The 15,458-nt window shown below is 32.5% G+C and overlaps 2 protein-coding genes across 3 annotated transcripts; both read left to right on the forward strand.

Moving 5' to 3' along the window:
• Positions 1–1,242: 1,242 nt before the first annotated feature.
• Positions 1,243–10,007, forward strand: LOC116773918 (uncharacterized). Its single transcript, XM_061523829.1, has 13 exons — positions 1,243–1,360; positions 1,485–1,717; positions 4,293–4,607; positions 4,791–5,141; positions 5,314–5,574; positions 5,649–5,906; positions 6,147–6,327; positions 6,650–6,828; positions 7,309–7,443; positions 7,718–7,879; positions 8,400–8,510; positions 8,792–8,986; positions 9,554–10,007. The coding sequence occupies exons 2-13, from the start codon at positions 1,675–1,677 to the stop codon at positions 9,745–9,747; spliced, it is 2,385 nt and encodes a 794-aa protein (XP_061379813.1). The 5' UTR covers positions 1,243–1,360; positions 1,485–1,674; the 3' UTR covers positions 9,748–10,007.
• Positions 10,008–12,972: 2,965 nt separating this feature from the next.
• On the forward strand, positions 12,973–14,739 carry LOC116773915 (uncharacterized). 2 transcript variants are annotated; one of them, XM_032666494.2, is made up of 4 exons: positions 12,973–13,080; positions 13,356–13,582; positions 13,673–13,802; positions 14,449–14,739. In XM_032666494.2, the coding sequence occupies exons 1-4, from the start codon at positions 12,987–12,989 to the stop codon at positions 14,727–14,729; spliced, it is 732 nt and encodes a 243-aa protein (XP_032522385.2). In that variant the 5' UTR covers positions 12,973–12,986; the 3' UTR covers positions 14,730–14,739. The 2 variants fall into 2 exon arrangements, with proteins under 2 accessions (XP_032522385.2, XP_032522383.2); XM_032666492.2 differs by having other exon boundaries at positions 13,356–13,802.
• The last annotated feature ends 719 nt before the right edge of the window (positions 14,740–15,458 follow it).

Genomic DNA, 15,458 nt, shown 5'->3' on the forward strand with positions numbered 1-15,458 from the left:
ATCAATTCTAAGTGGATTAACAGACATCATTGGAGTACATTCAAGGAGACGATAATGTTTAAAATTAATTATTTAAACAGGTATAACTTATAAATAACCTTGGTTATATAGACACGATACTGTTATTTATTGCAAGAACAGTTTAGACAGGACATTAAAACTATAGCGAGGCCAACGAGAAGCGATAATAAATGTAATCAAACTTTTATAACAACTCTTCTCTTAATAGTAAGTAATTTATATATATATATATATATCGCAAACATTGTATACTGTGTGTGTAAAAACAGGAATAAATTGAACAGCATGTATCATATTAATTGAGGTTTGATTTTTGAACATAGTCTATATAATCCTAATACTATTGAGACTTAAACTTTGTTATTTTCAGGGATAAGATATAATTTTCATTGTCATGCTTTGTCATAAGAAGTCAATTTATAGATAAAATATATTTATTTTTGTTGGCTATACTTCACTGTATTAATATCTTATTAAGTGTAGTTATATGTGTATATTAAAAATAATAGTATTATATATATATAAAAACGTCGTTTTTCAAATTATTGTCAGCCTATTGTTTTCCTGTGAGGTCCTCCGTTATTTATTCGCACCAAATAAGTCAGGTTTTAAGCAAGACCTAAAAAAAACAAAACTTATTAAAACTAGTGTCTCAATGCCGATATTGCTTAATATTGACATAGTTTTCAATTTAATAAATACTCTTAGAATATATTGTTTTGTTTTTAATCTGTTACGTAATTTGAAAGGAAACGTGAAATGTAAGATGCCATTTTATTTATAGATTCTGAATCGAAAAAGTTGATTTTGAAGATACGTACATGAGAATAAAAGTGCTTGATAACGTTTTAACAAAAGATTAGAAAATTTTTATTCATTACGTTACCGGTAAAATAGACTTAAAAAAGGGCATTTTTAACACAAAATTACTATTTCAATTAAAACGATTATATTAATTAAATGGATAAAGTAATTTAATGTGGTTTTAAAGATGGACAGAACATAATGATTCAATACTTGGCAACATTGTTAGGAAAAATAATATGGATATTGTATAAGGATAAATATAGCAGAAATAGCGTAGCGCCCAATCTGATATAAATATTTTTTGTTTCTAAATATAGTAATGATTATTCATGAAAGTTTGTAAAGCACGTGACGAGTATATCTCAAGATTCAATGGAAGTAAGATAAATACTGGAAATATTCACATTTTCATTAGAATAAGATAGACTTTATAACGGCGCGGTTTGTAGGGACGTGTTTTATTTGATAAAAAATTGTGTTAAGTGACTAACATAGACGATATTTTTTATTTAAACAAACGAATGACATAAAGGTAATAAAATCGATTTTTTTTTTATATGTATGAAGCGAATATTAATATAATATTGGTATAATTAGCTGTTAACTATACTTGTGCTTCATTAAGTCCAAACTGGTAATGTTTGTTTTTGTCGCAGAAGCCATTAACCTTAAAGACGTGTCCTGAAGCGGTCTAGAACGAAATAATATCACATATTGATTAGATAAGGAATTCAGAACGGATTAAAGATCGATTGTATTAATTACAAAGTTATAAGGGTTGATATCATTTACAAACAGCAATCGTCGGTATAAGCGTGAGCGCAGTTCGAGCACAGAGCCGTCAACATGAGGTCGCTTAGCGCTGTCGTGGCCGCCATCTTGTTAACAGGTTTGTTTTCTTTTGCAGAATATTTTATATATTTTCTGTCACCGCAACATTAACTATTAGATTAAGTGTTGGACTAACGTGATTGGTTGTTATGTTTTTAGTGAGTTTCTGTTATTAATTTTAATTATTACGCATTAATTATTCTTCTTTGCAAGGTCGGATTTGTCTTCGTTTAGACGGAGATATATTTTTATTTACTTATGTGTTTTTAAATAAAGGAACGTGGATACGTTAGTAATGTCTATAAGCGGTTAGCGTGTATGTTTTGCCCTTGGGCACGTCAATACCATAACATTTACCATAACGTGTTTTGAATTGATAACGTGACTCGGAGACAAAGTCACAATATGTTTACAGAAGTCACTTGGAATTTTTGTCTGTGTGCTCTTAACGCCTTAATAAAGCGTGTCTCTTAAATTTAAATTCTTATATATAACATAAATATTATTTTACTAGACAGCGCTAAATCGGAATATTCTCACCTGTTTGCAATTTTCCTCTATTTATGATTGGACGCTAATTAGCGCCAGATATTAATTTTGAACTTAGAATTAAATTACTACATGAATATTATGTTCTATATTCAAATACATTGTGTTATGTTTGTTTAGCAAAACGTTACATTTGTACCTGTACAGTGTAAATAATGTAGGTATGTACTACCTAACTATCGCAATTAGTTACGTGTTTATTCTACTAAGCATATATTTTTTACATAATTTATAGAATTCTTTATTTACGTCGCAATCCTGATAAGATGTGGCGATGTCGTTTCCAATGCTATTTAATATTTACCTATCGAGATATAGGATGTTTCGATAGTCGCGAAAAATAAGATTGTGTTTTTATTTGATGTCTTATAGTGTAAGATATCAAATACTATAATCAAATCATACAGTCATACATCAAATACTATAATACGGAATAAGGATATTTAAATTTGATTTATAAAAACTAATATTAAAGTTATTGTATTTAACATAACAATAAAAACATGCAAAGTATACGAAAGGAATTAATTATGATTCATTCTAGTACATTGGTATACACGAATATTATATATATATATATATATATATATATATATATATATATATATATAATTGATTGTATGAGATATGTTCAGGGTTTTACTTCATTTATTATATTAATAAATTTAATAATTTGCATTTAAAACATTCTATATAAAGAAATAATAATAATGTTCAGGCATGCCCTATCTCCAATGACTAATTTTCTATAACAGAATTAATAAATAAAAAAACAAAACCTTTATAAAAAAAACTGCAAAATGTTTACTAAAAATATAATAGAAATAACAAAAGAATTTAAAAAAGTAAATAAAAATAAAAATTAATTTATTTATTTATAAGATAAGAATTAATGTACTTATTTACAAGATTCAAAAGTCAGTATGCATAGTCCAAATATCGGTCGTCACTACACACGAATCGTTTCACGTCTACACTCAATAACTTACGTCAACACTATAATGTGTGGAGATTTATGAATGATAAACTATTAGCGCTAAATAAATAGAATAGCCCTACATATCTCTTCGATTGATCCTTCTTATTGTATTATAATATATTCTTATTTTTGTTTATTTCCAATGTATTGTAGAATACTTAGGGCTGTATTTGTAAAACCTTTGCCGACTTTAGATTCAAAAAAAAAAAATAAATGTCATTTCAATGACATAACATTCACAGAGTATACAAATAGTTCAATTTTACTATATTAGTCTTCAGCTGCTAATAAATTCTATTCAAGGACAAGCAAAAAATTTCAGATTACTTATAATTTTATGTTTTAAATGTAATTATATTTCTGTTTGTACGTTATACAAAGATAAACATGATAAAATTTATCTGTTACGAAATATATAATTATGTTATTATAATTATTGGTACTATAAATATGTATTTGAATGTCATTATATATAAGTTGTATAAGTATTACTGAATAGAGGCATCAACAATTTTATTGAAAATTACAAAGCTGTAACAATAATATAACGAATAATATATGTACTGTAAAAATATCTTATATTCCACTACTTCCTATTACTACGAGCAAATCATTTTGTGATTTCGAAAATATGTTTAAACCTAAAACTAATATTACGGATAATTTTTTCAATGACTTGGAAAAGTTTCAATACTCCTATCACATTACAAACAAGCAAAGTATAATTTGGTTAAGATTATTAAGTTTTTTCATGCAATAAAAGATACTATTTTAAAAAAATAAACATTATATATATATATATATATAATAATTGTATAAATACATTTACATAAAAAATCTTTGATCACACATTTCAAACGACTACAAACAGGAACAACGAACTCTAGACTCTAGTGCTGGCTAGTGGCTAGTAATCTTACTGTTTGAGTTGCATTTCATTTGCAATATATATATATAAACTATCAATACATGTCTACGTTTAATTTTTAATGTGTAAAGTAACCTTACCATAATTTTTCCATGTAACTACATACGCAGAGTTTCGAGTTTTTCTATTCCTTGTGCCAAAGTTTTAATATGATTCGAATGATAATGTCTGTTTTAGGTTCCGTATATTGCACAGGAACGCCATCTATTGTAACGCAACCAGAAGGAGGCAGCTTTATAGCGGGTGTACTAAATTTTGATCATGAAGCCGAAAAGTGCTTCTTGAAAACACCCACAGATGAATTAGTAGAACTGAAACCAGTAGATGGATCTAGCGACAAATACGAGTTGCTGCCTGAAGATGACGTCATTAGATGCAGGGTGCTGATAAAACAATTGACACAGAATGACAACGGAATATGGACCCTTCATATGTCATCGAAATCTGGAAACGAGGATACACAATCCTACAACGTCTCCGTACACCCGCTAGGTACGACTAACGGAAAATCAATTCAATTAAACGAAACATGCATAGTTTCTGTCCTATATATTTTGATATTAATTTTTTAACCAAAACTTCCTTAAAATCTTTAAACATTTCTACAATTTAAGATTTTTTTTGGTTAGTGTACCAGAAAATGAATTTAGTATTGCACACTTTATTCCATTCCAGTCACAACAGAGCCTCCGACTACCACGGAAGTAGACCAAGTCGAAATCGAAAACCTGACAGCACGAAACATTACCACGACGCTCGGGACGAACCACATCATCACGATACCCGAGTTCTCGTTCGTGACGAGCGAGAGGTGTGTTTTAGTGAGACCATCTGGTGAGAGAATTAATTTAGAGGAACTCAATGATTCGGATATAATTGAGGTAATCAGTGACTCGAACGCGGCGTGTGCTATCAGGATTTCCGTGAACAACGAGGATGCTATCGGAGATTGGTTGTTAATTTCCGAAGGTTCCAGGTTTTCCACACAAATAGAAAGAAGGTTGCCATTTGCAGTACATGTTGAAGGTTAGTATTTTATTAATCCGAAATCGTTGATAATGGCTTGCGCCTATCTGGTATCTGGTCACGTAAAGATAGTACAATCTGTATGTGAAATACTTTGATACCTAAGTCATTAATTTTATTTTCATGTGACGTCATAAGGTTTGATTTGAATGTTTTTTGTTTGACCTTGCAGAAAGCGTTGATGCTTCTATAGATGAAGTGACTTTAGCTGAAGGGAACGATTTCTACATTCGATTGAAGAATTCTATTCCTAATTCTGGTACTTGCAGACTTGTTGGACCCAATGGCCCTCGGAATTTTGAGATAGACCAGCGTTTTCTGGATGTATGTGGTTTTTTGGTTAGAGAAGTTACAGCCGCCGATTCTGGCACGTGGGAGATTCAGTACGGGAATAAAATATCTTTCCGTGCTCGAGTTATTCTACACGTCAAAGGTTAATGCTATGAAAAACAAAGTCTATGCTAACTAAAAGTCCGAAGCCCTTATTCAAGTATTTTCTATTCGCAGATGACTCTGCCAGCAAATTGGACCCGCTGACGTGGTCTAGAGGCAATGCATTGAACACCACTCTCGGTCCTGAATCAGCGGTTTACTGCAAATTAGAAAGTCCTAGTGGAAGAGTAGCGTACGATGGTTTTGGAAGATGCAGAGCTGTTATAGACAGAGTTACTATGGAACATGACGGGCTGTGGAAAATGACTGTCGGCGCGCCCGGCGGGGTGTTCACACAGAACTATGAGCTTACCGTCAGAGTTGTAGAAAGATGTGAGTATTTAAATTCGTATCAGTAACGGCGTTAAGGCGATGTCATAAATATATAGTATTAATTTTCTTTTCTGGATCAACAAGTTAAGTTAAGATAGTCTTTGTGTTACATTTATGATCTGTTTCTTTGATCTCACGAATCGAAACGAGCGAGAATTCTCTGACCAAATTAAATCAGCTTTAAATACTGAGACTTGTCAGATTTTTCTGATTTTTTTTATTCCAATATACCAATGTCAGCGCACGACACGCCCGCCATCACTAGCGTGTCCTACGACAAGCCGGTTGTCTTCATGACGTGTAAGGCCACGAGTCGGGTGCCATTCAAGTCTTGTAAGTTCCGCAACCCGATGGGAGAGATCCTCCTGGCTTCGGAAGGCGTCGGTCAAGGGAGATACAGCTTCCACGGAAGCGGATCCAGGTAATCAATATTTAATGTCATATGTTGATCGCCTAATGCATGTTGTCTGTTGGGAATCTGAAATAATAGATAAGTGTATAGTGTCTGAGTATCATACAACTGAATATTAATAAATCCACATGGTCTTGCACACCAAAACATAATTTTGTAAAAACTTTGTCCGACTATTCGTTCCGACTGATCTTTGAAAAGCTAAAAACGTCGACCTAAGATTCACTCACAGCTGATGTCATGATGAAGGCTATCCTTAGTTTGGAAAATGTATTTACTTTATCGAAGTAACAATAACAGCTTGTTATAAGAGCAAACGTTTAATATCCAGCTTTAACGACGGTCTCTACACACACGAGTGCGGCTTCCAAATAACGGAGCCCATAGTTCGTGAGCTCGGGTTCTGGAGGTGTGTCCTGGAGACAGAAGACGGTAATCACTACGGCTTCCTGAAGATGCTCTCTCCCTGGAACATGAGGGACCCTGAGGTCGTTGCGGGTATCGTGAGAAGTTAGTATTCGTAACCCTCGACTAATCTATTTGATTCAAGGCACAAATCTTCACCATAACGAGGAATATTCAAGATGATTAAATTGTTATTATATTATAAATATACAGCCTTATCGTTTGTTAGAGAGCAAAATCAAAAAGCGGAAATCGTAATGGAATATACAGGGTGTTCTGTTGTTCATTGACGATCGATATAGAGGTCCCCTAACATTGATGCAACGAGTTGCTTCTTTCAACTACCCACCGTTTCTTATTTAAGGAATTTCCTTTTTATTGTGAAATATATTAAAATGACGCTAATGTTCATTGTTCTGAACTCCACATTCCCAGCGGTTCGATAGCTTGCAACAGCCGGACCGTCGGGAGTGCGGAGCTTTAAAGATATGCTTTATATATAATGCGTAGTAATCCGTAAACATTAGCGTCGTGCCGATCGTTCCTAATAGAATCTCCTTCTAATCGTGAACCCCTTCCATCCAGCGCCGTCTGTCACTCCGTCAGGGGACGTGTCCGCCGTGTCTGGTGAAAGCGCGGGCTTCCACTGTTCGTCTCCCGCCGCCCTCCGCTACTGTTACTTCAGAGCGAGTAATGGAACCATCTACAACGCAGATCAGAGTGAGCATTTAAAATTAAAAACATATATATATATTTTCGAAAATTTCCGTCAGCAACCAAATTTTCTGAAGTTTGAAGATAATTCAAATTTAATTATTATGACTTTGCACGAAATACGATTTTGTTTTCAAATCCAAGGCTAAACTATTTCGCGAAAATTTTTTTGTGTCACAACACATTACCAAAATGTATAATGTCAGAATATATGAAAAATGTCACTATATGGGCTTGTAATGTTCTTTGCGCGTGGTTTATGGAAGCTATTAATCCTTAGCTTCATCGAGCTACGAGGGCGGCGGCTTCCCGTCCGGAGAGTGCGGTATAAGGTTCGCCGCGCTGTCCGCGAGCGACTCCGGCGCGTGGAGCTGCCACGTTGGCATCGAGGAGGGCGGATCCCTGGTGGAGCTGTCGGCTGCCTTCAATGTTGCCATCCACGGTTAGTGTGCAGGCAGGTCTGATATAGTCTATATCAGCTACAAATCACTCGATTTGCGTTATCTGTATAGGAAGGATAATATTTTCGTAAATACAAAGATATCTCACACTATAATTAATTTGATTATCAAAAACATAATATCTGTTTCAGACGTATTAATTAACAGAATCTATACACATAGAAAGATCTTATCACAACATTAAATGAGGTATTCTGTGTGCCAAGTTCGTAAGCCTCAGACCGCGTCTCCTTAGTAGTACATATTAGGAATAAAATTGTTCATATCAAACTGTCTCCGCCCGCCCGATGTCTTACCACGGCTAGCATTGAAAAACAAAAGAATTTAAAAGCGAAACGTCAATCTTTTTTAAGTTTTAGCGGACAAAACGGACAGAACGATTTGTGACAGAAAATATTTTTATATATAACATATAATACATTGATTTATATATATATAAGTTATGTGTGTGTTTGTATGTTGCGCGTGTGCGTATCTCTACACATGTTTGTGCGGTTCCAGAGCCGATGCTGGTGAGCCAGTCCATGCAGGGCGGCGCGATGCTGCTGACGGCTCAAGTCCACGGCTACCGACCACTTGAATACTGCAGATTCGTCCGCATCGATGGCCTCGGTTAGTGTAGAGATCATAACAAACAAACACGAACACATATAACAGGCTGATAGCAGAGATACATGAATTCGAGGTTAAAAAATAGTTTTGCAAATTAAAGTCGTTTACGATGAGAATACGTTAAAATGCAGAGTATCGCACTCCCGAGAAGTGTGAGCTGAAATAATACTGGGTTTATATTTGATAGGAAATACTATAAAACCTACAGATCATGACCAGGAAGTCGTTGAGATTCATTCTTTTCCTTCGATCCCCATTCACTCACTCTCCCCCATCCCCAGGGTTCACGGACGTGTCGCTGCCACGTTACACCGTCACGTCGGACCTGTCCAGCGGCAGGTGCGGTCTCACTGTAGCTGATGCCAGCATCATAGACCGTCACCCCTGGACGGTCGCCGCGAGGCTCCTCGGCGCCGAAGAACTGGTCGGCACCAGTGCATCCACCTTGCAACTCCCCAGACCCACCCGGAGACGAAGTACGTCTTTCTGATTATCATACTTATTCTATTTATTTCTGTATGTTAATATATATTTTATAATTTTTGAGCGATATATTGTCTTTGGACTTTCTTTGAGTCTAATAAAATGTACCAAGTGTCTCAAAACAAAAATATTGTGACAACCGACGTTTGTAAGCTCTGTCATATAGCGACTATAATAAACACGAACTAACAAACAATTTCAGATGTACGTTACAGCTCATATTATTATATTCAAACCTGATGTTGCTGCAAAGTTTCATCAAAACGCGTTCAGCACGAAGAACACGTGCATTAACGTCTTGTACTGTACACGAAAACTACTTCGTTAGTGTCGGAGGTCAAAATATTATATTATCTGTGGTTTCCTCTTTCAAAAGTATAATAATATACTGAATTAAAAAATAATATTTTTTTTTTACTTACTTATTTATAATCAACCGCAACTCAAACGTCGGCAGTATATTTAAGAAGAATTATAAAAACGTAGTAGGTAAATACGAAAAAAAAAAATTGTTTTATTTCGCTAAAGCGTTTGTGATGACTGTGATAATTTCTTTCCAGACATGAATTTCCCGCTATTAATAATAATGTCGGTCGGCATTATGCTGATCATCCTCGGCGCTGTCGTCGGCCCCAAGAGGAACCGGCAGTGGGCGGCCCAAAGAACCAGCGCTTTCAGGAACAGTTTGAGGAACAGCTTCAGGAAGAAACCTCTGCAAGCGGACAGCAGCGTGAACACGGCTTGTGCAGCGTAACCAGGACCGCGCTGCTATTATTACACCAGCATAATTCTGTCCCAACCATAATAAAGCGACCACACTCGAGTGGCCGCGGGCGCGCGGAGCGTACTTAACATGTGATAAGTTCGTATAGATTTCAAATCAAAGACTTATTTACTTTATATTTATATATATTTTATGGCCGACGACTTGTTATTCCTGTTATATATAGATAATAATAATTTTGTTATAACTTATTGTTTGATACATTTATATGGATAAAAGAATTAAATGTGCGCTGTGTTTCATTGTTTGGAAGGTTGTGACGGTGTAAGTAAGTTTATATATTTTTTGATTCTCTTATCTCACTACAAAAAACGATATCCCCGAAATAACACTGTCTATAGTTCAGTCATTCACTCTTAACCAAATTTCTTTTGTCACTAAATATTGTCAAAATTAATTTATAAAGTTATTTATTTATCTCAATGCTGAATGCTGTAACACCTTGTATAAAATTAGGCGCACAACATAATATTTAATTTTAGCTTCCATATTTATACCACATATAATATTTTACAGATAAAAAGAACGTTTTTATTAAATTTATGTCATACAAGTAATGAGTGCTCATTTACAGAGTTGAGCGAAATAGTCGCATTTACTCTCTCTCTAAATATATTTAAAAGTAGGAATTTTCAAATATTTTCCTTCCATCCATATAAATTCGTCATTTTAGGAACCAAACTTCAAATAGCGATATTAATTATATCAAAGTTAACCCAGTAAATTATTATTATTATTGTATAACGTCTAAGAGAATAACTGACATTCAAACTTCTATTGAAAACAAAATCTTACTTATAACTTGATATGGTTTGATTCATTAATGTTTACAAGACTATTGATTCACTCATTATACACTCCATTTTGTAATTTAAATCTTCCTTTCGTTTATTTGTTAACATCAGCAGGATTTGCACTAACAAACTTCAGGGTGTAGAGTTCCAGTCACTTCACTAAGTAAGCTGTAGTGGTATAAGTGTTGCCATCCGTGACGTACCAATTATAATATACTGTAATCCTTACAACTATTTTTATGACCACTTATAAGTGAACCATGGTACTTGTACTGGCAACATTTAGGTAAGTGTCAACATATATTGTAACGATAAGGCTCAAAAAGACTCGTATCCAGAGCCGTAAAGACATTTACAAAAAAAAAATGTCAACATGTATTTGCAAACAATATATACTGGCGTTAGCCATGTTTTTTTAACGTCCTACATTACTGGAAGTAACGCTGAACATTAAAAATCAAGTCTGAAACTGTACCTCGGATAATAGCGCCCTGACTGGAGTCAATGAATTGAACATTTAGAAGATGTGTACATAAATACATACATACATATATATATTTCAGCTGTTATAATAGATATTATATTATATTAAGTAATACATCAGGTGATAAGTTTTGTTCAAGTACCCACAATTGTAATACAGAATTTACCATATAAAAGTCCAAGCATTATCGTACTGAACTCATTCTACATTGGTCGCTCTTAGGAGCCACAGTGGTAGAATCTCTGCTATACAATTCTTGACATTTATGTTAAGAATTTTTTAGCAATAAACAAGTATCATTTTGAGTAAAGACTATCTTTGCTTCAAAATGGAAGCCTGTCCATCGTCATCGGTACTTAACGCCCAGACTCGAAAGATTTTAAGGGACCAGGGTCTTGGCCTCTTTTCGCGAGGATATCCCCTCGCTCTCTCATATATAGTAACTATTAGTTATAACCTCTCACATATATAGTAACTATTAGTTATAACATCACTTTAACTTAACGACAAATCTCCTGTGTTATATTTAAAAGGAATGTAAAAAAAAAATGGCTTTTATCATTATTTCGTGACATGGTATTAGAATTATAGACATTGAAATTGATAGTTGTAACACATATTTTTTTTATTCCTTTCAGTAATCTTAATAAATAATTTAAAAGTATTAATAAAAGTAGAATTTGATTAGTGGAACATTATCATTGTATATTTAATTAGTCTTGAGAATATAATAAATACACACAAAGAGGTGACAGTTTATTTTTTTTAATCACATTACTAGTGAGAATATAAGAATAGTATATATACAGCCAGTAAGAGCGAACCAAGTCTTTCACATTACAAATACTTCTCATCTGGCTAACGCGAACCTCGAAAAACGCAAGAAAAATATTAAGAAGGCTTCCAAGAGCAAAGATTTCTAAGAGTAAAACCCTAAGCTGAATCTATGGCTGAAACACCAGCTTAACATTACATAGTTATTGTTTTTTTTTATTGCTTTTTTTGACATTTTCTACAATAAAAAAAAATACTAACTCCTTTCGGCCACCTCCGTTCAGTTTCCGTAAAAGTTTAGACATTGAATAAAAATGTAGTTTTAAAAATAATTAAACATAATCTACTGTGACTTACCATTATATTACCTTTAATAAACGACAGCATAATATTTTTTAAGTATGCAAGTACAATGTACAATATATTGTACCTTGTACAAAACATTTATTTACTTCCAGAATAATTTTGAATTTCCATAAAACAAGTCTTAAAAATACAACGATTATGTTAAAGAATACGTTAACTATGGCAATATTTTTTTACTTCCAACAACGAACAACTCTTTAAAAATATACAAAGTGTAGATAAAATATCTGATAACAGAGAATTCGTTGTCAAAAAGTATTTACTCAATAGTTTATCGGCCAATATTCGATAAACTGATTAGTCATAAGAAACTCCTTTGAATATTTATCTCCCTTTTAAAGAATTTTTGACCCTAAAGTCTAAACGAATGTTTTATTACTGTGGCCTTAATTTTCTTTACATTTATTGCAAATGATATTCAAAAACAGTATTTTTTTTAATTCAAATATTTCAAAATTCTAACTTATAATTTCGAACGTCACTTGTTTTCCCAATAAGTACTGCCATATAGTCATATACATAATTAATAATAAGACAGAGTAAACTTTTCAAAAGTTAACGGATTTTAAAAAAACAGATACATAATTATATAACAATAAACTAAAACAGGTGGTTATCAAAATTAAAATTATTATAATCATAATAAAGAAAGAAGTATGAAATAGTTTTATAAAATTAAAGTAGAAATATTAAAGTACACTTAAAATATTTGACCACTGATAGAAGAATACGTAAAATATAGCTCCAATATTAGGTGTGATAGTGGGTATCATTTTTCTATAGACATCGCGATGGATGCGCGTGTGTTTGTGTTTTCTGTCCTTATCTTTCATACGTTCATATACCCGTGTGTGACAGTGATGAAAATAAATACGCCGGAAATAAGTAGGTACATATTTTCAAACATTTGAAATTGTTAGTAATTTTATTACAAAAAAACTAAATAACATAGTATATTAATTTGATAATTCATTTTTAATTCATTCAGACGTGCTTAAAAACAAATTTTTCAATTTGTTTTTTTACGCTACACTGTTATCTACGCTCAAAAATTCAATTTTATTGTAATGTTTCAGTCCAATCAATGTTTTCGTAACATGATTACAAACAATACTTATTAATACAAGTAATAAATTAAAAAAAACATGTTTGTTTTAAAGGTAAATCCAAAACGGAGCTCACACCGCTTTTTATTTCCGCCAAATTAAATAATATTATTATAATATCTGCCCCGATTATTGACAGTTTTGCTTCATATTACTTAAGCAAACCAAATGGAGAAGAAGTAGAATTGAATTTGAATATAAGTCATAGCATCCAAGGAATTAAAGCGCAAGGCGGGAAAAAACATGACAATTATTTAAATAATTCCGGACAGCTAAAAGCGGTAATAACAAATTTAATATATAATAAAAAAGTTATAAATAATTTTAATTATGAAAAAAACTGTCATAACAACGAAGTTTTTAAAAATAAGTTGAAGTCAAATGATTTCATAATCGGACCGTTGGATGAAAATGATCACGGAAATTGGGTGCTGAGTGTGTTTTATAAAGAAGACGGCGATTGGACAGAAATGTTTCAAATTATAACTATAGAAATAATTGGTAAGTTTATTGTATATATGCAAAAATATATAATTACAATAAGCTTTAGGGAATGCGAGACACGCTTGTATTAAAATTTGGAAATAGAATAAAAAAAAATATAAAACAGGAATTGAATCTGTGTCATTCACGATGTCGACTTCAAGTGTGGCTAAATAATCTGTGCAATAACAATTATACATCATCGTAGTCTATATTTTAATGATTATAAGATGTCACAGAGACCAGTATTTGAACTTGTCTTTACACACTAAATTAAACTATTTAAAAATGTTGATTTGGAATTTATTTAAAGATAAGGTAGTCATACTTCAACAGTTATTCTGTTTAATACTAACTACCATAAAGAAGTTTTTATTTGAATTTTGAAATACTCTATTTTTTTAAATAAATGCATGCTAGTGTGTAATATTTACAGAAAATCTTTGTTATTACTTATTTTACTGTAGGATTACTACCAGGTTTGCTAAGGATATTTGACGAAATAGTAAATACTACTCGGGTAACGAACTAAGTTTTATGTTTTATTTTTATGACTTAGACCCAATTTAATTTAGGAATTGCTTTTAGATAGTCTGTATCCGTTTTGCGATAAACATTTTTTTTTAAGTAAAATTTGTCGTAAAATAAAAATTTACGATTTCAGACACTATATCGGCTGTACCAGAAAAACCAAGTTTACATATCGGAGAAGACTTTTATGTTCGTTTTGCAAACCCATTATATGACCTTGAGAGTTGTCAGATTGTAGCGCCAAAATCTGCTTTTGACAGATACTTTAATCGTAACAATGTTTATCAAAACGCCTGCGGATTTCACATACCAAATGTTACTTACGATGACGAAGGCATGTGGAAGATAATAGGCGTCGGAAAAATTGTATACGAAGCGAATGTATATTTAAATATTAAAATAAATGTGACGTAATGCAGTGGTATTATTGAACATTACATGTGAAGTTAAACAGTAACAAATCCAATTAATGTATTGAATCCTAAGCCGATAATTCTAAATAAAATGAGACATTAAAAATGAAAAAAATGCTTGAAATACAATTAATAATATATATTATATCATATAATCGGCTGTATGCATCTATGGTATGAAGCTGTTTGTGTGGTTGTACACACACGTTACAAGTTTTTTCATCCAGGTAGGCACTTTTTTATTTCAATGACCCCACCCGGCCATTTTAAAATTAAGAACCCCTGGCTCCTGTTGCAAAATGGAGGTATTTAAACATTTTTTTTAAAATTTTTGTCAGTAACAGTACGATTTAGGTAAAAATATGGTGTTTAGGGAATGGACACATTTATTTCATAAAATTTTTACATACATTTTATGACACTTTCATTAAAACACTGTGTTGTGATTTTAAAGTTCTCATAAAAATCATCCTATCCCAGCGTTATATCTTACAATATTCAGTTATTCTGTAGAGGGTATATTAAAAAAGTCATTTTACTTGGTTAAGAATGATTTTAAAAGTACCTTCTAATTGGTGGAATACTTAGTTTGAACTTTTTGGACCCTGTATATTAAATTGGTGAATAATTACTGTATCAGACCCAAAGAGTACAATACAATTTTATTATTCTTTAAAATAATAAAATTCAGTGTCACAAAGCAAAATGGTTCTTACTAGCCTGATCAGTT

The sequence above is a fragment of the Danaus plexippus genome, chromosome 20 (genome assembly GCF_018135715.1).
Source record: "Danaus plexippus chromosome 20, MEX_DaPlex, whole genome shotgun sequence".
Taxonomy (NCBI): domain Eukaryota; kingdom Metazoa; phylum Arthropoda; class Insecta; order Lepidoptera; family Nymphalidae; genus Danaus; species Danaus plexippus.

What these genes read in the sequence shown, in the direction of transcription:
- LOC116773918 (XM_061523829.1), top strand. Translation starts at nt 1,675, where the DNA reads ATGAGGTCGCTTAGCGCTGTCGTGGCCGCCATCTTGTTAACAG. An exon ending in AGTTATTCTACACGTCAAAG is followed by an intron (nt 5,575 to 5,648) that starts GTTAATGCTATG and finishes TTCTATTCGCAG; the next exon opens with ATGACTCTGCCAGCAAATTG. An exon ending in CTTCAATGTTGCCATCCACG is followed by an intron (nt 7,880 to 8,399) that starts GTTAGTGTGCAG and finishes GTGCGGTTCCAG; the next exon opens with AGCCGATGCTGGTGAGCCAG.
- LOC116773915 (XM_032666492.2), top strand. Translation starts at nt 12,987, where the DNA reads ATGGATGCGCGTGTGTTTGTGTTTTCTGTCCTTATCTTTCATACGTTC. An exon ending in AATAAATACGCCGGAAATAA is followed by an intron (nt 13,081 to 13,355) that starts GTAGGTACATAT and finishes TTTGTTTTAAAG; the next exon opens with GTAAATCCAAAACGGAGCTC. An exon ending in TATAACTATAGAAATAATTG is followed by an intron (nt 13,803 to 14,448) that starts GTAAGTTTATTG and finishes TTACGATTTCAG; the next exon opens with ACACTATATCGGCTGTACCA.